The sequence below is a fragment of the Anarhichas minor genome, unplaced genomic scaffold (assembly GCF_050575085.1).
Source record: "Anarhichas minor isolate MPS153535 unplaced genomic scaffold, ASM5057508v1 ptg000011l, whole genome shotgun sequence".
Lineage (NCBI taxonomy): Eukaryota > Metazoa > Chordata > Actinopteri > Perciformes > Anarhichadidae > Anarhichas > Anarhichas minor.
Window position 1 is genome coordinate 3,711,078 of NW_027466457.1, and position 22,206 is coordinate 3,733,283.

At 43.7% G+C, this 22,206-nt stretch overlaps 3 protein-coding genes across 4 annotated transcripts; 1 reads left to right on the forward strand and 2 right to left on the reverse strand.

The window, feature by feature from the left end:
* The first annotated feature begins 712 nt into the window (after positions 1-712).
* LOC142947388 (lysine-specific demethylase RSBN1L-like) lies at positions 713-10,173 on the forward strand. Of its 2 annotated transcripts, none has more exons than XM_076088938.1 (8): positions 713-1,225; positions 1,480-1,611; positions 2,015-2,724; positions 6,256-6,393; positions 6,511-6,653; positions 6,845-7,012; positions 7,126-7,237; positions 7,697-10,173. In XM_076088938.1, exons 1-8 carry the CDS (start codon positions 736-738, stop codon positions 9,395-9,397), a joined length of 3,594 nt encoding a protein of 1,197 aa, XP_075945053.1. In that variant the 5' UTR covers positions 713-735; the 3' UTR covers positions 9,398-10,173. The 2 variants fall into 2 exon arrangements, with proteins under 2 accessions (XP_075945053.1, XP_075945054.1); XM_076088939.1 differs by having other exon boundaries at positions 7,129-7,237.
* On the reverse strand, positions 9,873-11,855 carry tmem60 (transmembrane protein 60). Its single transcript, XM_076088941.1, has 2 exons — positions 11,616-11,855; positions 9,873-11,439 (listed from the first exon to the last, which is right to left on the reverse strand). Exon 2 carries the CDS (start codon positions 11,374-11,376, stop codon positions 10,972-10,974), a length of 405 nt encoding a protein of 134 aa, XP_075945056.1. The 5' UTR covers positions 11,377-11,439; positions 11,616-11,855; the 3' UTR covers positions 9,873-10,971.
* Positions 11,856-12,416: 561 nt separating this feature from the next.
* Positions 12,417-22,057, reverse strand: prr5a (proline rich 5a (renal)). Its single transcript, XM_076088940.1, has 11 exons — positions 21,848-22,057; positions 20,364-20,494; positions 16,727-16,852; positions 16,550-16,630; positions 15,963-16,011; positions 15,782-15,839; positions 15,582-15,673; positions 15,334-15,474; positions 14,726-14,861; positions 14,349-14,627; positions 12,417-14,266 (listed from the first exon to the last, which is right to left on the reverse strand). Exons 2-11 carry the CDS (start codon positions 20,492-20,494, stop codon positions 13,968-13,970), a joined length of 1,392 nt encoding a protein of 463 aa, XP_075945055.1. The 5' UTR covers positions 21,848-22,057; the 3' UTR covers positions 12,417-13,967.
* Positions 22,058-22,206: the final 149 nt, after the last annotated feature.

Here is a 22,206-nt window from a genome sequence, read left to right on the forward strand (position 1 = left end):
ATTTCTGTTTTGTCATACAGTATGTTGTAGGCTACAGATTTTAAAGCCCTCTTTGGCCTATTTTAAGTTATTTATTATTTAGTTATTTCGGAGCAGCATGTTGGGAATAAAAATCTTAAGTCTGATGCTCCATCCTAAATAAATATGTATAAAAAAGAATATAACGCAAGTATTAAGCAAAATGAGAGTCTAAACATAAGAGTACCAATAAAAATAACTCTAAAATAAAGTAAAACAATAAAAAGATGTGAAGAAGAGTCAGAGACATGGCAGCCAACCTCAGCGCAATCTTACTCACTATGACAAAAATGAATTATTATAAGTCTAGTCAGCATTGTTTTTTATAAATATTCCCAAGAACCAAAAAACGTTCTAATGAAACGAGATGATTCAACTTTAAATCCGTGTATATTTTTTCAAAAATAAGAATTGTTATTTAGAATTCTGCAACATGTCCGTGTTTTTCCTGCATGTTTGATAACTGAGACTGATTGTCCAGCCCAGACAGAGCAGAAGTGACTGTATCGAGATGATGAATGCCGTCTTGTGTCCGTGGACCTCCTCTGTCCTCTGGTGATGGTGCAGCAGCTCTACAGTGAGCGGTACAGTACTGTTTGTTGTCCTGCAGTTTGTGAACAGACGCTACGTGCGTCGTCACGTAGCCCGTAAGCCCCGCCCCCGGCCTGGCTCTCACGCACCAGTTACGTCTGACCGTAAAAAATAGAAACTTCCAAGATGGCCGAGGCCGTGGACTCCATGCATTTCGCAGCAAACAGCAAAACAAATTCCCCTAAACCCCTGATAGCCAAACGACCGCCGGAGAGCCGACCGCAGTCTTCCAGCGACATCTACCCACCGCCCCCTAAGAAGGTCCGCGTGGAGGAGAAGGGCCTGAAGCACAGGAAACTGAACGGAGAGGTGTGCGCAGGGGAAAAACACAACGGGAAGCAGAGTTGTGGGAGCCCAGCGAAATGGAGTTTCGGCCCGGCCAAGGCGAGCCACTCCGCCGCCACCGCGGTCCCAGCTACTCCCGCTCGAAAAATCTTCAAAATCAGCAACTTCCTCGCGTCGCCTCACAAAACGAAAAAGGCGAAAGAGAAACGGCACAAGGAGAAGGAGAAAAGCACCGAGGCGCAGCGGAGCTCCGCCGCTGGTGTGGAGAGAGTGAGCCCAGCTAGCTGCCATACAAAGACCGAGAACGGCGACGTGAAAATGCTACAGAGAGGTAGGGCAACACAGACAGCTCGCTGCTCTGTCAAACCACTTCGTGGGCACATTTAAAACTCTGCGTGAGTAATACTGCAATGAAACGATTGAGTACATGATTACATAATGCCCCCTACCACAGGCCCCAGTATCTATTAGGCCCAGATGGTGATGTATACACGTGGAAATGTTTGTTCGTCTGTTATGTTGCTCAGCATGGATGTTTAGCGGCAGTTCACCTCACTCCGTCTCCTCTTCTTCTGCTCCTCTCAGATCACCACGTGAAGGAGAAGGACGGAGAGAAGAAGAAGGAAAAGAGCAAAGAGTGGAAGAATCACACGCTGACACTTGTAACGTTACATGACTTTGCAAGAGAAAACGGAGAAGTGATGTCTCCACAGAAAGGTAGGAGTGACACGTGACGTCGATCAGTTGGGATGAGAAGCATTGTTTTCATTATTTTGGGATAACTTTGAATTAAATGAGTCCTTTTAAAGAAGGTGATGTTAGAGCTGTGGCTGAGGCCCTTTGCTCGAGTCATCTCTGATTGTAGAAAATGAGTCCAATATGGTTAAATATCCAATTTATAAGAATGTCAGAAGTTTGAATGAACTCTTGATTTTAAGAGGGAAACTTGGCATTAATTGATAGTTCATGCTCATAACAAAACCTAACCATGCATTACAGTTACACTCACCACAACCCAAAGTTGTCAAAGTTCACATCTAATCTGAAGTATATAAAATAGATGCCTCACATGATGCGCAACATTGTACTAACTGTATAAATGTCTTCTCCACCATTGCAGAGTCTAAGGAGAAGCCCAAATCTGGGTCTGAAGAAGACCTCCTGCTGAAGAAACTCAAGAAGAAGAAGAAAAAGAAGCACAAAGATGGAGAGCGAGTGAAGGAGAGGCACGGCCGACCCAAAATGTACCATCGCTCCTGCCAGACAGTGTGTTCAGGAGTGTCTCTGGGTCCGCCTGAGTTCCTCAGTCGAATTAATGGGAACAGCAGCAGTCTACTCCACACCTCAGCAGCACCACCACCACCACCACAACAACAACAACAACAACACCACCACCTCCACCAGGACCCTCCTGTTACTGGCGCTATTTCTGCCTCCATCTCCTCCATGGTCAGGGAAAGACTCGGCTATAGCTCCCCTCTCCACTGCGCCCCGGCCCCGGGCCTGTCGGGTCTGGAGTTCGGTCGTCTGATCCACATCGAGCAGCAGGCCAACGGCGGGGCGTCCGTGGCGCACGCCTACACCGAGCAGCTCTCCGGCCTGTCTCCGGCTGAGATGCAGCGGTTCGCCCAGGAGTTTGTGACCCTGTCGTTCAGCGAGGACGAGGCCCAGGCCGCGTGTTTTGTGATGGGAATCATCCACGGGGCGGCATCCTACCTCCCAGACTTCCTGGACTACTTCTCCTACAATTTCCCCAATGCGCCAGTAAAGATGGAGGTGCTCGGGAAGAAGGACATAGAGACGACGACCATGGTCAACTTCTACTCTCAGGTAAGATTGTTCTTTGTGTTATTGTCCCTCTCTTCAGCAGACAACATGGTTTAAAGCTCTCTGTGTGTGAGAGGATGCTGAACTGTCCACACTGAAGTGTTTCAGTTTGTAGTCTGAAGGTGTGAGCAGCACAGACTCAACTGCTACAGGCTGAAACAACACGCTAACACTTTTTTCTGTGTGTTTTGAAGTTTTCTGTGTGTCAGTCTGTTGATGGACAGAGCTTTCCTCTCTGCCTCGGGTCGTCTTCACTGGTTTCAAAGAGTTTCAGCATCCAGGTTGTTTACTGGAGCAGAAAGCCCTTATGTGTGTGTGTGTGTGTGTGTCACGTTGTTTGCCACTTTACAGAATGGTTTCTTGATGGGGATTACGATGTCTTCAGTTGGAGTGGTGCTTTTAACTCGGCCTCTTAAAAAGTTTACTTATATATGAGTTCAAAAAAGTTTTGGTTGAATGCTTCGTAAAGGCAGCAGCAGCAGCATTTGAGATGTTTCGTGGTAACGCTTGTTTGGTTCGTGTTGTTGTCTCTTGTCTATATCCATTTTCAAGTAAATCATTTGAAAAGAAGTACCGTTACGTTTTCGTTCAAAACGAGAACGATCTCCGTCCACGCGGCGTTTCAGCATTGTTCGCAAAATGTTTTCCGTCCAGACTAACACGCCTGAAAGCGAATATCACGTGACTCTTCACGTACACGTGAGTGCTGCTGTAACCAATCAACAGGAAGTTGATTGGTTCCAGAAAATACAACAGTTTTATAGTAGTCTTTATTAATGAAAGGTCGTGTTTGATACTTAAGATCTTCTCTAAAATCTTCCTCTATAAACTCAAACGGACACATTTCGTGGAAAGTTTTAGAAGTTTTATTTTTCAGTCTTAGTTTCATGGCTGCAGGTCTTTCTCTCTCTCACACATCAAATTGACTTAAAATTAACACTTACACATCAAAGTTGACTAGATTATGGGTCCATAAATGTGGTCAACACATGTCTCTCACTCGTTTCCTCTCTGTTTCCTCTCTGTTCTTACACTCTGCTGCTGAAGTCTCTGTCGTACTGGAGAGCCTTTATGCTTTTGGTCATTTACAGTTAATGTGTGGACTTCACAATAGTTGTGCAGAACAAAATAAGCATCAATAAATAAAGGAAAGTCCTCCGTTGTCTGTCTGTCGTCCTCCTCAAAGCCGCTAACCGTGACTTCAGACGTCCGCTCCGTAGGACTGATGACGCCGCTGGACACGCCGCTCACTAGTCGCTCCAGTAACAGCTGCTTCCTCCGCATGTCGGCAGTAGTAGAATTATAAAATGCAGAATTTAACTTCACAACGGCTGCTAGTGAAGACAACAAGGCCAGTAACGCCTGTAAGCAGTTGTCCATGTTGAATTAACCTGGTAGTGAGTGATAAACAAGGCTGCTGTTGTTTTTCTTTAAGAAAAGGGTCACGTGATAGGGGCGCGACGAATCAGGGACGGACACGTCATGACTGCAAAGACCCAATCAAGTAGCGAACGCGGGTGTTTACGTCATCGTTTTAAAACATATGCGTTTACACGCGTCCACTCAAGGAGGTAACCCCGGAGGTTTCAAACGTACCCGTCCTCGGCCTAGTGTGGCCGCTCAGTGTAAACGTAGCAACATGTATGCGTTTTAAAATGGAAACGTAGTAGTGTGGACATGTTAGAAATCTAATCACTGAGGCAGCAGTTAGTTGAATTATATTTCAAGTGAGAAATAATGTCCACCCTACACCTTAATCAGTTTTATCTCACATCCATTCAACATGTTTTTAGAAATGAAGAGTTCATTTAGGACAGGATTTAGTTTCATCCTGTTATCAGGAAAAAACTAACTCGATAGAACTGTCGGCATATTTTCTTAATTTAGCCATTTTGTCCGTAGCGTCACTGATGACATGGACAGTGTTGAAGCAGCACTCGATGGCCCCTCGAGTTGTGAGTGAGTGACTCATGACTGTTTGCTCTTCAATCGATCGAGAGAGTTTCTACTCGCACTAAGCCAACGTGTGCAAGTAACAGATGCACGATTACATGCATTCATTCCACAGCTTGGCCCAAGAGCCGAAAATACGCACCAATTTAATAATTTTTCTAAAAGTGTTTTGTTCCTGCGGGCGATGAGTCACAGACCCCGGGGGTCTTTTCTCACTTTGAGAATCACAGTTTTGAAGTCTTGTGATGCTGCAGCCTGTTTTTACTTTTTGGTTTTTCTATTTTTATGTTGAGTAAAGTCAATTACACTTGGAGAGAGGATATAGCAAAATGTACTATATATTTTGTTAAATAAAAGGTAAAAACGCACTGTTTCTTTTGCTGTATTATCTATCGTTAAAAGGCCAACACATCCTCCTGCTCCCACTGTGTGATGCACCCTTAAAACACAGGTCGTCATTTGGTTTCTGTTCGTATTCTCTATATTCTTGCTTGTAATTCCAAAATGTTTAACATTGTGACACTGCTGCGCCTGTCTTTATAGATTTGTTCATAGTAAGTCATATTTAATACAATAAGTGGACATATCGTTACATTAACATCTTGTGTACTTCCCCCACACACAGTTTAACATTCAAAGCTTCCATTTTGGTTATTCGAATCAAGCCTCGAATGCCTGTCATCATATTTGATGACGTCATCACCCTTAAAAAAAATCCTAAATTTGAATAAAATGATTCAATAGTTGAAATGAGTTGGTCTTTTTCATTAAATCAACTGTCTTTAATGACTATTACTCGTTAAGTTTCGTCAACATAAATGCTCGTAGGTTCAGACTCGCTGTGTGTGTTAGAGAGAGTCAGAGGAGGAGAAGGTGGACTGTTACTGTAAGTTATTAAACTTAATTAATTAACTGAATTAAAACTCACTTGGAGCGATGCTTTATCACCTAAAAATACAAAAATCACGAATGAATGAAGCTTTGAACTATTGAGTTCATTTGTTATATGTTGCAGAAAGAAAACACTCAAGCACCAAAATGATAAGCGTTGAATTCCCCCTGATTGTGACGCATATTAAAGGTTTATAAATTGTTCTGCTTCATGAGAGCTCATTCACAATGTTCAAGTGGACACTTAAATGTTGACGTTTGTTCAGTAAAGTCTTCCCTTAATGTCTGCTGAGGGACTCGTGAACCTGAGTCCTGATTTAGTCATCAGTCGTTTTGGTTGTCTAGATTTGATAGTGGACTCCACAGTGCATGAACATTTTATTTGGGTTTCCACAAATGTCTCTGTAAAGCAGTCTTTCATTCCTCAGTAACAATAGCTTGCCTTTTTATTTGTCGTGTGTTGACATTTTCCTCTCTTGATGACTGAACTCTTTGTATTTAAGCTCCTGTTAACTACCACGCAGAGTGCTTTGTTAAAGGCCGGTGCAGTGGAAAGGTCTCACCAACTATGTTAAGACCACACAGACGGTGCTAGTCTCACAGCTGGCAGTAAAGTACACGTCAGAGTGGGATATTGTGATACCTGCCGGGCGAGGGTCTAATCTGTCTTCTCTGTGCTCCCTCATGCAGGTGAAGCGGACTTATTCCCAGGGAACGTACCGTGCCGGGGCCATGCGGCAGGTCAGTCTGGTCGGTGCTGTGGACGAAGAGGTTGGAGACTACTTCCCCGAGTTCATCAACATGTTAGAGGATTCTCCCTTTCTGGAGGTAAGTGTGTTTGTTATCTCTGCATGTGTGTACACACACACACCCCATGAATCTTCTCCCCATGAATGGCGACAACTCATTATTTAACGCAAACTTTCTGGCCCTATGTTTCTGCAGCGGACTCTGCCCTGGGGAACGTTCTCCAGTCTACGGCTGCAGAGCCACACCGAGAGCGATGACGGCCCCATAATGTGGGTCAGACCGGGAGAACAGATGATCCCTATGGCAGACATGCCAAAATCACCCTTCAAAAGGAAAAGGTGGGTTGACACATTGAGTCTGTAAATGTGAGCCAGTGCACAGCTGTTGTCGTCTCGCCTGCATCTTCGTTTTCTGAAGAATTAGTTTGAAGTAAAGCTCATGAAGCTAAACGAGTGAACTACTTTCAGCTCAACGTGCCATGTACAGGTACTTCACCATATCCTGACGGTTGTGAATGAATGAATTTCAGGTCCACCAATGAGATAAAGAACCTGCAGTATCTACCCAGAGCCAGTGAGCCCAGGGAGATGCTGTTTGAGGACCGGACGAGAGCCCACGCTGACCACATCGGTCAGGGGTTTGAGAGGCAAACTACTGCTGCCGTCGGTGTGCTAAAGGCTGTCCGCTGCGGAGAGGAGTGAGTACACAGTGACATCTGTTTACCTTATCGCATACAGTACATACACACACACACACGTTTGTATTAAATACCTCAGATTAGTAAACAAGACTTTCCATGTTGCCTTGTAGCAGTGATGCTCCCGGACGGATCACCAAAGATGTTGTGTGTTTCCACGCTGGAGATTTCCCAGATGTGGTCATGAGGCTGCAGCTGGACCTCCACGAACCTCCGCTGTCTCAGGTGGGTCAGTTAATCATGCCTAGTATGATACAGTGGTATGAATAGGTTTTTTTTTTCTTCTGCTTCTTATGAGATCAAATGTCAAACATAAGAGCATTTAGCTGCTAAAGAGACATATATTCCTCCCAGGAGACCAAAAACAGAGCTTGGAGGGTGACTATTAGATTTACAAGAAACCCTAACCTGCTGGATGTGTAAATATGCTCACCATATCAACTTTATATGGTGATAACATGTTAAAGTTGTTTGACATGTCAAAGTGTACAAAAAAGTAAAGAAATGCAGCTTTAAGTGTTTCTTTACCTCTGACATGCCACGTTGTCTCTTAGTAATCAACTGTCAGCCTGTGCAATACATGATCACACTCAGTATTTATTTTCGTTCTAGCATGAAATAATTAAACCATTCGCTCATTTTATTGAGGGATTACTAAATCTCCTGTGTTCACTGCCTCTACAGTGTGTACAGTGGATCGATGATGCCAAGCTGAACCAGCTGAGGAGGGAGGGGATCCGATACGCCCGAATCCAGCTCTACCACGATGATATCTACTTCATTCCCAGAGGAGTTGTCCACCAGTTCAAAACCGTGTCTGCTGTCTGCAGTCTGGCCTGGCACATTAGACTCAAACAGTATCACCAACACGAAGCGAAGGAGGAGGAAGACAAGTGTGCACCTAGAGAAGAAACGCTTCATATCAAAGAAGAAGAAGAAGAAGAAGAAGAAGACGAAGATGAAGACGAGGAGGTTGAGAGGAGGGAGTGTCAGCCTGCTGTACGGATGCTGATGAAGCTGGAGGATGAGGACAACGAGGAAGAGGAAGGGCCGCCCTCACAAACTCCAACACAGATTTTCAAGGAGGAAGAGCAAGAGAGCAGAGCCGAGATAAAGGGGTTGTCGACGACACAGTCTGGACCTTTCGTCAAGAAGGAGAGAGATGAAGGTGTTCTCACTCACACACTCATGGAGCCTAAAACTGAGGAAGATGAGAAAGAGGAAGGAGGGGGAGGGGGAGGGGGAGGTGCAGACACATGCCAGACACTGCAGAAGGGCCATGAGGAGGGTGCAATGGACAGTTCGTCCTTAAAGTCACTACAGCAGATTAGGAGGGAGAGTGATGTGGAGGAAGAGAGGCAGCAAAAGACAACTGTACCAGGTCAAGGTGTAAAGGAGAAAACTAAAGATAGTATAATGAGCACTTACAACTCCCCACAAATCAAAAAGGAAAAAGATAAAGGAAAAAGAGAGAGAGATGAAAAGGAGCGGTTTAAAGAGAAGAAGGACAAGGAGAGGAGTAAAGAGAAGGAAAGAGAGAAAAGGGAGAAGGGTAAAGACAGAGATAGAGAGAAGGACCGGGTGAGAGAGCAGGAGAAAGTTAAGGCTGAGGGAGGAAGAGAGGGTGGTACAATAACGCAGGTGAGGAAAAAAGAGGACGAGGAGCGGACAAGAGAGGGCAGCAAAGCCTCTCAAACCTCCCTGCCTGCACAGAGAGACGAGAAGTGGGCCAAGGAGTGGGACTTAAAGACGCAACCCCACGTCAAGAGAGAGAAGGAGCACGATAAAGACAGGGGAGGCGCACAGGGGGCGTCCCTCTTACGACCAAACAGAGAGGAGGCCCGGGACGCCTGTTTGCATAAACACAAGTCTTCACACGGGAAGAAGGAGAAAAGCAGTCACAGGGAGGGCAAAGAGGGCAACGCATCGAGCACTCAGGGGGTGCAGGCAAAGTTGGGCAGAGAGGACGGGAAAACGGGCATTCCCAAACCTGCAAATATTCAGGTTAAGAAGGATGGAAAGAAGGAGAAAGACGTCAACAGTAAAGAGGAGAGGAAGAAGTCTGGTCCTGCGCCACCAGAACACAAACCACCACGGACACTCATCACCTTTGACCTCTTTAAGCCGATGGAGGCTCACCGAACTCTGGCCCTTTCCTTCACAGACAGTCGGCCTAAGACCCACCACCACAGTGACTCTAGAGGCTCTTCCTCTAAGCCCGGATCTGACAATCGGACAGTTGTGCCCTCTAAAGGTCCAAAAGTAAAGGACACAGTGCAGGGGAAACCTGGCACACCCCTACAGGACACGCGGCCGCAGCAGCACTCGTTAAAACAGCCCCTAAAAACACACACCCCCCAAACACAGAAAGACTTCTTAATATGAATGTCTAGACGTCTAGTCTTCTTTTTTTACTGTACAACTTACGCTGAGGCTTTTGTTAAAGTATTTGAAAATGCATCCTTCCTTCAGACGTAAACTGGGCTTTCTAAATGTGTAATTGACGTCGTCACAAGTGTCACAGCCACATTACTCCAGTGTGGTAGTGGAAAAAAGGATGCACTCTCCAAGTATTTTATCAGGGCCTAAGAATGTAAGCTAAGTAGCTCACTTCACGTTTGTTAGCGAATGTATGTTGGCTCTATATAAAATGTTATGTGACTCATGTGTCGGTGCCTGTGCACTACTTAGCTTCGCTCTTAAAGCACCTATTTTAGGTACTGGACTAACCAATCTGAAAACAACCATCCTTACTCCCCGCTGTAGGAATTACATATGTTCATACATACGTTGAAATCCTCTTTGCCACGTTGCTTTAGTAGATGGTTTGTTGTTCATAAGCACTCCAAAACTGGAGCAAGTAGTTGTTTTCAGACTGGACGTTGGTTGACTCACACAGGGCTGTATATGATACTGTATGTACCAAAACTGTACAGTAGATGTTATTGGCACCAATGTGAGAAAATGTATACAGAAATTGCATATATTTTTTGTAAGACAAGTTTTATTTTCCATAGAACTTATTTATATCATTTGTCTGTTTTTATTTCAAACCAATGTTTGTGAAAATTTTGTTGTAAATACATTTTATTTACTAAGATAAGACTTGGTAGTGTGATTTATACTCTGATGAGAACCTCTCAATAAATGGTTCGAACATATCGACTTAGTTTTAATGTCTCTACCGCATTTCATGTTAGTAAAGTTTCAGTATTTGTCTTTTTTTCGGCAACATGAGGTGATAACGTTGGTCCGATACTGAGAACTATTGCATCGGTTGTCATGAACTATGATGCCACAACAGTTGATGTATAGTGAGAGGAAGTTATGGATTTACATTCAAATAGTGTCCGTGGCAGAGGGATGGAAACTACTGACAAAACAGTCCAATACATCGCGTGCGTACCATCACACATGGAAGTTGTGAGGTTTCTTCGTCTGTGATTTCACAAACATATATGGCTTAGTGGATCATTTCATACTGTTAATACACTTCTAGTTTCAGTGTCTGAGGATCCCACAGTTAAAGGTGAACTGAAGACCAACATTTAGTGTAACAAGTAACTGATTTAGGACAACGGCAGATCATGCGTGTCTGCTTAACTCCTTAAACCCAGTCTTACCGGTCTAGCTTATGTAAAATAAAACTCTTATTATCCTTGTTGAGCCTGAAGGCGATGTGAAGGCTGGAATTATTCTAAAGATGCCAAACTGTGCCCCTACTGCATGTCATTAAGTCTGCAGCTGCTGTGATTTAACTAACTTAAAGCACATGTCCAGTGCACATGAACAAAGAAACAGCAGTAAATGTGGATCGGTCATGTCTGATACCCGATCCACATCAGAAGGTCAGTATCGGCCCCGATACCAATCCAGTAGATCAGATTGGTGCATCCCAACCGAGGGATACTTGAGCATAAAGTTGTGTCACCTGTGTTGTACTTCAAAGGTCCTTTGGTTCATTCCCTCCTGTAGTGGAAAACACTGTGTCCCAGCTCCACCAGCGCCCCACTCAGCAGCACCCACAGAGGGACACACACCACACTGACCCACATCTCAGTGAGCCTCTCCAGGCGGGAGCACAGCGTCAGGCAGAAGGCCAGCTTCAGCAGCAGGGCCGTCAGGTACCACAACCTCCTCTTCAGGCTCTGCTCGCCATCGCGGGGGTCAAAGTCAGGCTTGCAGCGCCCCGCCATCTTCACTATCAGCATGAGGATGAGGATGGTGTCAAAGGTCCAGACGGGGAGGAAGATAAGAAACCAGTTCCAGTGGATCTTAGAGTCCAGCTTGAGGACCAGCATGATGAGGAAGATCAGGGCGAAGCTCCACGAGAGGAGCACTCGCTGGACCAGGGACATCTTCATCTACAGAGGACTGGCACAGAGCCAGTCTCACCCACACCCGGAGAGACACACCACCACGGTGATCTGAGAACCACAACACCGCAGACTCAATCTCCTTCTTTGATGGATAAATAGGACTCACACACCACCGTCCAGGCTCATGTAGCTGTTAACGGTACTTAGTGCAGACCTGAAGCTACTGTTTGTTAGCTAACTTATGAAATCCAAATGAATACATTGTTCAAAGAAAGATGTCTTACCAAGTCGACTAGGACAGTCAACCTGTTTGAAGACCGGCTCTTCACCAGCGAGACAAACGTCGGCACTTTTAACCTTTTAGTTTTAAACTCGAAGCAGCTCGATCCCAGCGAGGAGAGCAGTGTAGTTAGCTTAGCTGCGAGCTACTTCAAGCTTTGCTCCGACGGCAGTTGACAGCAACAACTCCAAGTTTTCCGGTCAGTCTTTACAAAACAAAAGCATGGCTTTAATCAACTGTGTTTTATTTTGATACGTACCTGCAGGCTTCCGGTACCCCTTTCTCAAAACAAAGCACGAAGTTATCAGCTGATGTCTTTTATTTTGACAGCTACAATTGAGGACAGTGAGTTCACGTGGAGGTGGGAGGTACATTGGGGGGATTCGGACTGATGACCTCTATTTCTAAAATCCTGGCTGCAGCCCTCGATTATCGGAAGCTGAATGAAGCTCGACTAAATGCTTAATATAAATCCAGCTGCGACTATGGATCCCCTCTAACCCACCACATCAGAAGTCTGTGTTGCTACTCATACACAATATCAATATCAAAGCAATATCAATCAGGGAAAATATATTTACAATAAATTAATTGTTTAAAATAGAAGGCGATAACCCATGTTTTCAAATACTATTCAAATTTATTTCGTTTTTTCTGGGCTGGTATAACAAATTAATACAAAGTACAACTCCGTAGACATTATAGATTGTCAAAAAAGTAAAGTACAAAACGCTTGAGGTGAAACATCGTTTGAAAAAGATTCAGTTAAAAAGCCCTTATTAAAATCTCAATTAATTTAAAGATAAAAGCTCACTTTACACCATCTAGCTGTCCTAAAAGCCAGCAATGCATTTTTATTTACAAGGTAGTGGTGGTGCAAAATACAGTGTGTGAGACGACATTCAGTCAAAAATGTTCATGTCTTTAACAAATGTAAACAATAAACATAGTCATTCCTCAAAGTCTTGCTGTACAGAGCCAACACTGAAAAGCAAATGCAGTCACACTGATGTTTGCTCTAAGAAGAGATGTTTGCATTAAACCTCTATGACACCCGCTGACGATAAAAAAGCAATTCAACAGTCCACATTTTCATAAGATATCACACAAAAGAGAGAGCAGAATAACTCATTATTGTGTTACTGCCAAGAGGCAGACAACAAAACATAAACACGAAATATAAAACTGTTATGAGGCTCAAAATACACAAATACAAAAACAAATCCATGATAAATATTGTAAGTTTCTGCCACTTTTCCAGATGAATGGTGGCTGTTAACAGCTATCTCCTAAGAAACTGATGCTGTTTGAAAACCTCATAACTAACTTTTTTTGAAGGATTAACACGCTCCTTCATGGATTAAAGGATAATATCGACTATATTGTATATTTTTGATATTGTCAACAAATCTCATGAAAAGACCAAAACCACCAATGTGTTAGTCCATAACTCAATACTTTGACTTCCCCAGCGTGTCTGTGAAACTCAATTAAATTTATCTTATATAGCCTAAAATCACAAATCACAAATCTGCCTCAGAGGGCTTTACAATCTGTATGCAACATCCTCTGTCCCGGGACCCTCACATCGGAACAGGAAAAACTCCCTCAAAAAAAACCTTTAAGGGGGAGAAACTCAGCCCCAAATAAATAGTTTAAAATTCAAGAAAGCAGAATAATTCTTTGGTACTGTAGTTTTTAGCACCAATAACAGGAGTAAATAGTGCATTTGTTGGGGACTATTTTCAGCATTTGATGATCTGGTGAGTATTTACGGTACCATCGATGTGAATGTGGGATTGAGTCAAAATAAAATACCCTGGCTACGTTTCTCCAAATAAAGAATCGTGTGGCAGGTGTTGGATGTGTTATTAGATTTAGGACACAAACTGAGGTCTGTGGCAGTGGCAAGAACAATGGGAGGCAAAACTTCCTGGGATCAATTCATTGTTGATTTTGGCATTTTCAAGGGAGTCTTTTGTCAATAAAAGAAATATAGAATATCACCAGATTTATCCCTTACGAACATAATATGACGTATTCGGGTTTATGAAAAAATGTGAAAGCTCAGGATAAAAAGCTTGGATAAAGTCACAACTACATTTTCCTCAAGTTGAAAACCTGGTAAAACATTCAGTCACTTATTAATAACCCCACTAGGATTTGCTTTGTATGTTTGCTTTGTATGTTGTGGGACCAAAAATATTTTCTTAAAAAGTTGACATTTTAGAGCTGCGAGGTTTCCACTCATCAGTGAAAGCACTTGGAATAGACTCGTAAGAAAGGAAGATGGTACCAATTTAATGAAATATAACTAATATTTTAAATATTTTGCCCTCCTAAAAGGCAACCACAGCTACACAGTGCTCTGTCTGCTCTCGCGGCAGTACCCCATAGCCTCTGAGGAGTGAGGTGGAAAATCAATAAATATCCCATCTGAGTCGGAGTCTGCAGACTCGAGCACTTGTCCAATTATGGTTTCAGGGCTGGATGATTCACTGGGCGGCGTGGAGGATGCACCCTTACTGAGATCAGTCATTGTTGTTGTGGCCTCAGTGCCGTGCAGAGCTCCTGAGGAATGAAGGGAAAGGATAGAAGGAGACGAAAGAGACGAAAGAGGCAAGGCCACGGCACTCGCTCCCGCTTGTACAATACCTGTGTATGAGAGGGTATTGGATTATTATGGATGATGACATTATGATTTCAGTATTTTCAGACATCTTCATCTGTGTCATACCATTGAAGTGAGAGCCCACACGCAGCCGGTTGGAGGAGGGGCCAGATAGTTCAGACCCTGAGGCCAAGTCAGCGTAGGCAAGTCCTTGTTCTTCCAGGCATGTTATAATCTCGCAGGCCGAGTGGCGCCGAATTCCTCCACTGCCAACAGAGCTGGCATCTGGGTCATACTCAGCCACGGGGGTCAGCAGCAGGGGGATATTGTAGCTTTTAGATCGTACCACAGGGTTTTTAGAAGGTTGATCCGCAGACTTGGACCAGCCCCACGGTAAGCGCTTCTCTGAAAGACAAGGGGAAAAAAAGTAGGGAAGGTGTTAAATTTATGTCACTCGTCAGACACATGGCATCATTACTCTGCTTCTGGGATCAGGGTCTCACCCAGAACACAGCAATGGGCCTCAGCACCGTCTTCAGAGTAAAGCCCGTGCGTGCCCAGGTAAGGCGAGACCACCTTCTGAATCAGGGACTCGAGCCTCAGGTAGTCCTCGTTCACACCGCGCGACTCATGGACCCCCTAACAACAGACAGAGGCAGGCATCAAAGTCATACAGTAGATTGTTTCTGTTGGTCCAAACTAAAGTTGTCCGCTTGGTGCAATCAAGTAATAATAAGAATAATAAATGACAATTTTTACAGAATAAGCCGTTAATGACGTCAAAATATCAAACATTTTGTTCTTCTATTTTCTCAAATGTAGAAGAAGAATGTAGTCAGTAAGTAAGTTAAATGTCTATATTTGTTTAATTCAATTATGGTTAAGACTTTATGCCCTTGGTGTGTTTATGCCATTCAGTCTGACGTATTCACGTCTTGATATTAGATTTAAATTAGACAGAAAACCACGATCACACTATCTGTGATAGTGGTTCAGTCTGTGCGCAAAGTTCTAAAACATAATTTGGTGCCATTTTGACTGGTTGGGAACAGAAAGAACAAGCAAACAGTGAGTGAGGAAACAGGCTATTAAGTTTGGCCTGCAGGCCGACCTGTAGAATAAGCAGCATCTGTGTAACAGAAGGAGGCACACGGGCCCGAGGTCGAGACAGGGCGTCCTCTAACTTCACACTCAGGACTATGGTGTTCCTGAAGTGAAGCAGAGCTAGCTGTCGGACAGAGGGCTCCTTACCCTGCACACATTAATAAGGACACAGAAAACAGACAAGGTTGATTAACTGAGGTTGTTGGGCAGCAAAGACCAAAAAAAAAACAGCTGACTCTTAAGATGTTTGTGCACCTGAACCGGATGGAAGATTGCCTGCAGCATGGAGAGAACATCACAGAAGAAGAAGTCCCAGGTCTCTGCCAGGGAGTCGAGTAACTTCTGACCTGCATCAATCACACAGGAACAAGCCAAGAAGACAGTTGATTAAAGCTCAACTCACAGGCACAGACCACGACAAAATGTATTCAGACCATTTATCCAGTCAGCATTACCTTCGTAGAACCTTATTTTGTCCCGAAGGATGACCATGCCTTTTGTCAGCAACTGGTTCTGTGAAATACAGTGAAAAGATGGCACTGAATAATAATATCTGAGACAGCACTGCTTTCATTTATCTGTAGGGTGTTTTGCAGCCATAATCCCAATCCTTATTCAATATTAAAAGAGTATTACCTGAAGGTACTCTGTGAAGAAAAACCCCAGCTCGGTCTTTAACAGATGCCTGAGGAAACAAACGTGTGGCTTTTGCTTTACTTTATGACTTAAACACAACAATCAGAAGATGGACAGTATTCAACCATTATTTTGTGTGAATAAGGTATTTACAACCTGCAATGAATTACTAATCTGCATTAAATACAACCGCAGGATCTGCTGAGCATCCTGTTTTCCTGCATTATAATGGTGAGTTTCCTGTGTAGTTGAAGAAATGTGTGTCGACCTCGTGGCTTTTCTGTACATGGAAATATGTTTACTGGGCTGTGATAGAGGCTGATGTGATAGAAGTGACGGGTCTGGTTTAGAAAGTTAATGAGATATCTGGCATAACCACATGACTCCGCAGGCCAACATACAGTACACTCACACAAACAAACGTAGTCACAAGAAGACGTTCAGTTAGCAAACGTAGGACAGAACGGTAATTATACAAATTATGGCACAAAATGACATCAACAGTCATTATAAGGACATACACTGCAAAGTGAGGAAGTTGTCTCTGTACTGTGTGAATGCGTGTGGCTGTTTCTGTATAAACTTACCGGACACCTTCGTTGAGAGTGTAGAGTTCATTATCTGCCAAACCTTTCTTCTGGAAGACTGCTATGACAGCGTTGTGGATACTGCAACACAACACACGCACACAAACCTGTCTAAATAATTGTTCAAAATGCATTTTAGCCACTACATTTTTTTCACCTTGATTGTATTTGGCGTACCTGTTCCAGGTGGCGTTGGCTCCTGCCCTCTTCTGCTTCTCTCCTCTGTCCTCTGGGGAACTTTTCTCGCTCTTCCCCAGCTCGCTGAGGCTGGGGGAGCTCATCAACTTCAGCCGGTGCAAAGTCCTCATGAGGGAGATATAGAGGAAGTGGAGAGAAACAAGAGTATACACTAAGTAGTGGACACTACAGAAAGAAGGTCAGCTGACATACAGAGACGGAACCAGAGGAGGTAGCTGGAAGGGAGAACATAAGCCGTGTGAATCCGAGAGCGAGATAGAGTACGCCGAGAGGGAAAAAGCACAATGACAATAGAAAGAGCGGCCGGTGACAGAGGAGGAGAGAAGTAGGACAGAATGATGCACGGTGAGAGAGGGGCAGCACGCTAAGAGCAGCATGGGAGGAGCCAAGCCGAGAGGTGGGCCACCGCTCTGCCCGAGGTCTCAGAAGAGGAGGAAACAATAGCACATGCATTGATGGGTGGAACAATCCGTACAAAACAACCATTGATGGAAACAAATATTTATGCGGAGCACAGATGCCAGAGGAACTGCAGGGTAACCAGACTGAAGCAGTTGGGACTTTGTTGTGCTTGTCACTGTACGGGCGAGGAGGCGGACGCGGAGGAGGAAGTTGTTCGGCTTATTAACAACAACAACAGGGATAGGAAGTAGTGACACAATGCAGGACAATAAAGAAGGTTTTCCTGCTCTTCCATTTTCAGCACAGCTGCAGTGTGTGAGACTAGAGCCCGACTGATACTGGATCGTTGACGCTGATAATGATATTGATATTTGAGAGTGTAAATGTCCAGTTTCTCCTCTTTTAAGGTTGGAAAATCATTTATGTATTAGCTTGTTTGAAATATTCACTATGATGTCCACAGGATCATGGCCAGAAGAATTTAAACTTGAATAATAGTATCGCTTTACCTCTTCTCATCACTACCAGTCAGAATCCCAGAATCTCAGTTTACAGCATGGGACAAACAGATATCCCGGTTTATCTGGGCAGGAGTAAGGCCAAGGGTAAAGTGTAAGACCCTCCAAATTGACAAGGAAAACGGAGGACTAGCACTGCCAAATCTCAGAGAATACTACTACGCGGCCCAATTGAGGTACATTGTTTATTGGTGCTCCCCAGAGTATCAAGCTGGATGGAAACACATTGAGCTAAATCTGGGTCAATCTCAACCTCAGGCCAGGTTAGGTGGAAAAGAATATACTGACCAAAAGGGAGAAAATTCCATCTTAGAAGATTCACTGAACATTTGGAATGAGATAGTCAAAAAATACAAACTGGAAGGAGACGGTAAACTTCTGATTTGGCCTTCTCAGACCCCCAGGTTTAGACCTGGACAGATAGATAATACTTGTGTACGCTGGAGAGAAAAAGGGATAACAGCGGTATGTACACTCATAGAGGGAAAAACTTTTAAAACTTTTGAAAAACTCAAAAGAGAATTTAATTTAGAAAATGGGGACCTGTTCAGATATTTACAGCTAAGACATTTCTATGATACAGAAATTAAAAAAGGGATTTCATCAGAAGGTAATGAAGTGATTGAAGTGTTGACATGTGCATACAAACAAACCCCCTCAAAGTTGGTCTCCAAACTGTACAGGAGTTTACAAAAAAACGAAACGGAAGAAACACACTATATGTAAAACTGAAATGGGAAGTAGAACTGAACGTTGAACTGTCGAAGAGTGATTGGCATTCCATGTGTAGAACGCAACAAACATCCACCAGCTCTAGAAGATGGAGGGAATTCGGTTGGAAGAACTTAATCTGCTTTTTTATTCCACCCCATATAAAACATAAACAGTTGGGTAAAGAGCAGCCATGCTGGAGACAGTGTGGGCAGATGAATGCTAACCACTCACACATTTTCTGGATATGTATAAAAATACAAGCATTCTGGGACAGGGTTATTCAGACTCTGGAGGAGATTCTATGCTACGAGATTCCCAGGGACCCCCGGATTGTGTACCTGGGAATGATACCTGGCGACATAATTCAAAAAAAGGACTTCTACCTCTTTAAAATCCTGATACTCGCAAGTAAAAAGGCCATCACAAGGAGCTGGTTGAAAAGTGACCCTCCAAGTCCAGGACAGTGGCTGGACATTGTGGAGGAAATATACTCTATGGAAAAACTGACTCTTTTTCTAAGGATCAAAGCAGGGATCCATGATCAGCGCTGGAGAAAATGGACTGTTTACAAGGGAAAAGTCTCAGGTGACCTGGAAAGAATAGATACCATACCCAAAATGTTTGTTAAGAGTGAATGGTGACCCCCTTTTATTTTATTTTATTTTACTTTTTTTTCACTTTTATGTCTATTTGTATTTTTGTCATTAACGATGTTTTGTCGCGTTTTTTGTTCAGTGTAACAAAAAAAAAAATAAATAAAAAGATCAAAAATAATAATAATAATAATAGTATCGTGATATTTATAGAACATTTGAAAAAAAAAGAAACAATAAAATAATGCAAATTCAAGAAAGTTTAGTTTCTTTTTTGGCAAATGAATTACTCAAAATACGAGTGTAGGGAGGTGGAAAGAGAGTCTAACCATAACTTTACAAAAGCATGATTTAAGAGGTGCTGGGTTATTTACATATTATCATATGTGTATTATTAACATAATATAATAATAAACAGTAGTTTTGCTTGGCTTAAGAACAGCTGGACTATTTTGTGTGACGTCATGTCACTGTGAAATTCCCAGGAAACCAGTGAAGACTCCAGGGAGTCACTGCACCCGACAGCAAAATAGTCTGGCACATAACCGCTGTGTCGTCTGTGGCTTCTACACTTTAGTCTAAAAAACACAACTTAGTGAGCTTTAAAGTTTAGCTTCATATTTACCGTACAGACACGAGAGTCGTATCAATCTGCCCATCTAACTCTCGTCAAGCAAGCGAAAGCGAGTATTACCCAAAATGTTAAACTCAGTGATAACAACGTATCAGTCAATAATAATTTACAGATAAATGCACAAAATGTACAGAGCGGGACATTTTGAAAAATAAACTTGTCAGTGCTCTCTGGTGGACAAACTATAATGTAAACAAAACTACATCAAAACGTATTTTTGGCATTTCAGTACAGATATTTCGCATTAATCAGCAACATATAATAATAATAACTTTCATATATATTATAAAATATATACTGATACAATACATCTGCAATAAACCCGACAAACTCTCCTCTTAAATCCTAACTCACTTCAGGACGCAAAACACAACGACACTGTTTGAGTATTTTCAGAAGGTACTGATGAAAACTAGCACTCTGAAAAAGAAATGAGGAATTTAAACCCACGCAGTCCACAAACTCTCTGCTGACAGCAGGGCAGTAAACAACAGACCCTCTTCCACGCCCACATACACACAGACACAGGAAGCATGGAAAGCAAGTGTACAAACCGATGAGATGTACATCATGCAAACATCCCACCGGGAGATCGTTATCATTAGTTCAACATGTGTTGCAAGCAAAGCTGAGCCCCTTAATTAAGACTTTTGGGAAAAGAAACGTTGGGATTTGTACGCATGTAAATTAATATTTCATGCATTTCCCAGGATTCTGTGCGTTGTGAAATTGTAATCCCTGGAACTGATCCTCACCTCCTGATTGGATGCTCACTGCTGCTGTCCATGTCTGGGCTCGGGGGAGGGGCAGAGAAGGTGCTGAAGTTGAGTGACAGGGGTCGGGAGGAGGGCCGGGAGGCGTGCCTCCGCCGGAGTCCATCAAGCATCTGAACATAAGAGGAGAGATGATGGAGAAAGATTATTACGGTCGGACTGAACGTAAACGTCTCATCGAAGGCTCATAAAGTGAACTGGCGTGATTGCAGATTAAGCAGCTCGAATGTGTCAGTGAAAAAAATGTCTGAAGGCCTGACACAGTCATTGTAGTCCTGCTACCACTCACTTTGAGACGATGAATTAAATAAGGAACACTGAAGCACTAAAACACAGACAAAACAAATGAAAGTATCACTTACGGTCACCGGGACACAGGAGAAAATTAAGCCACACATTTGTGACCCCCATAAAGGAGACATAGTGTGAAATAAGCTGGGTGCTTTCTGTTTCCCTATTCTGTTATTTCAACACTATGCAAGTGTGTTTTGCAATCAGAGCTCAAGCTACGCCCCAACCGTAACACAATAACACACACACACACACACACACACACACACATTGCATCAGAGAAAGAGGGGAAATGCATGTGTGTGCATGTACAGTAGCCAAAGAGTGTGAGCGTGTGTGTGTGTGTGTGTGTGTGTGTGTGTGTGTGTGTGTGTGTGTGTGTGTGAATTATTCCTGTAAAAGCCATGAAGGCAGTATGACAGTTCAGTATTGTAGTGTATTTGGGTGTCTTCCCATAGAAACATACTGGGCATAGTAAAGCACCATCCCCTGGTCAGAGGGGGGAACAACAGTCTGGGCTGTCACTACAGACAAAGACACAACACGAGCGCCCCTCTTCACTGCCACCATGCATGCATGATACAATTGGTGAGTGTGTGTTTTCAGGGAGGATAGGTCTGCATTTTCAGAGGAGTAAGATCACATCTCAGCCAAATCCTGAGAAGCGACGGACTACAGACACACACACACACACACACACACCGTCTACCCGACATGCCATGCCACGCCACGCCAGTCTGGGCATTTCTGCTTTTGTTCACCCCTCCTCCTTTTCTTTTAGAAGCGACCTCAGCAAGATAACACTTTGAATTCATATCAGTCTCGATGTTGCCTTTCTGGCCTGTTGATATCCTACTGTACTATCCCTGTCATGTTTATTCGATATAAAATAGCCAATCAGTCGCCCAGACACGGAATCAACAGCACACGTTTTATCCTACACGGAGGAATGTACGGCCAGTCGTGCGTACGTGGAGGGTTTTCTATTTTTTCTACCTGTGGACGAGAGAATGAGGCAAAGTATCACTGTAAACAACGTGACTGTCTTGTGGACGCACACACAGACTGGGACAGACGCATCATAAAGTCCCCCTTTGGGTGAAAACTGGATGATAATGGCCACAAAGTTGTCGTATGTCATGTGCCTCTGGCCGCCCACTGTAGCCCGTACTCACCGTGCCTTATCCTGTCGTGTTGTTCCTGATGGGATGAAACGGTGATGCAGCACTGGTGCGAAGTGTTTACTGTCCGGGGCTCATCAGCGGCTGGCTTCTCTACTGTTCCCCGTGGGTCTGCGCACCCAAACGGGCATCAGGGTGCAGGCGGATGAAGGATCCGACCTGCTGTGCGGTAGAGGGGGACTCATTCATGAAGCATGCGCCGCTCGCTCCCTCGCTCAATGGCTCGCCCCCGCTTTGTTTTGACGAGATGCAAAGCGAACCTGGGCGCGTGGACGCGAACGAGAGCAACACACGGACGCGCAGTGTGGTTATAGCTTTATGCAAAACAGGGGAATCACTGGGATTCAAGACAA

Bases quoted from the DNA above. Each gene is read 5' to 3' on its own strand.
- LOC142947388 (XM_076088938.1), top strand. From the start codon at position 736: ATGGCCGAGGCCGTGGACTCCATGCATTTCGCAGCAAACAGCAAAACA. The intron at 1,226-1,479 runs GTAGGGCAACAC...TGCTCCTCTCAG, and splicing joins CGTGAAAATGCTACAGAGAG to ATCACCACGTGAAGGAGAAG. The intron at 1,612-2,014 runs GTAGGAGTGACA...CCACCATTGCAG, and splicing joins AGTGATGTCTCCACAGAAAG to AGTCTAAGGAGAAGCCCAAA.
- tmem60 (XM_076088941.1), bottom strand. From the start codon at position 11,376: ATGAAGATGTCCCTGGTCCAGCGAGTGCTCCTCTCGTGGAGCTTCGCC.
- prr5a (XM_076088940.1), bottom strand. From the start codon at position 20,494: ATGCTTGATGGACTCCGGCGGAGGCACGCCTCCCGGCCCTCCTCCCGA. The intron at 16,631-16,726 runs GTACGCCAAATA...GTTGTGTTGCAG, and splicing joins GCCAACGCCACCTGGAACAG to TATCCACAACGCTGTCATAG. The intron at 16,012-16,549 runs GTAAGTTTATAC...TTGTTTCCTCAG, and splicing joins ACTCTCAACGAAGGTGTCCG to GCATCTGTTAAAGACCGAGC.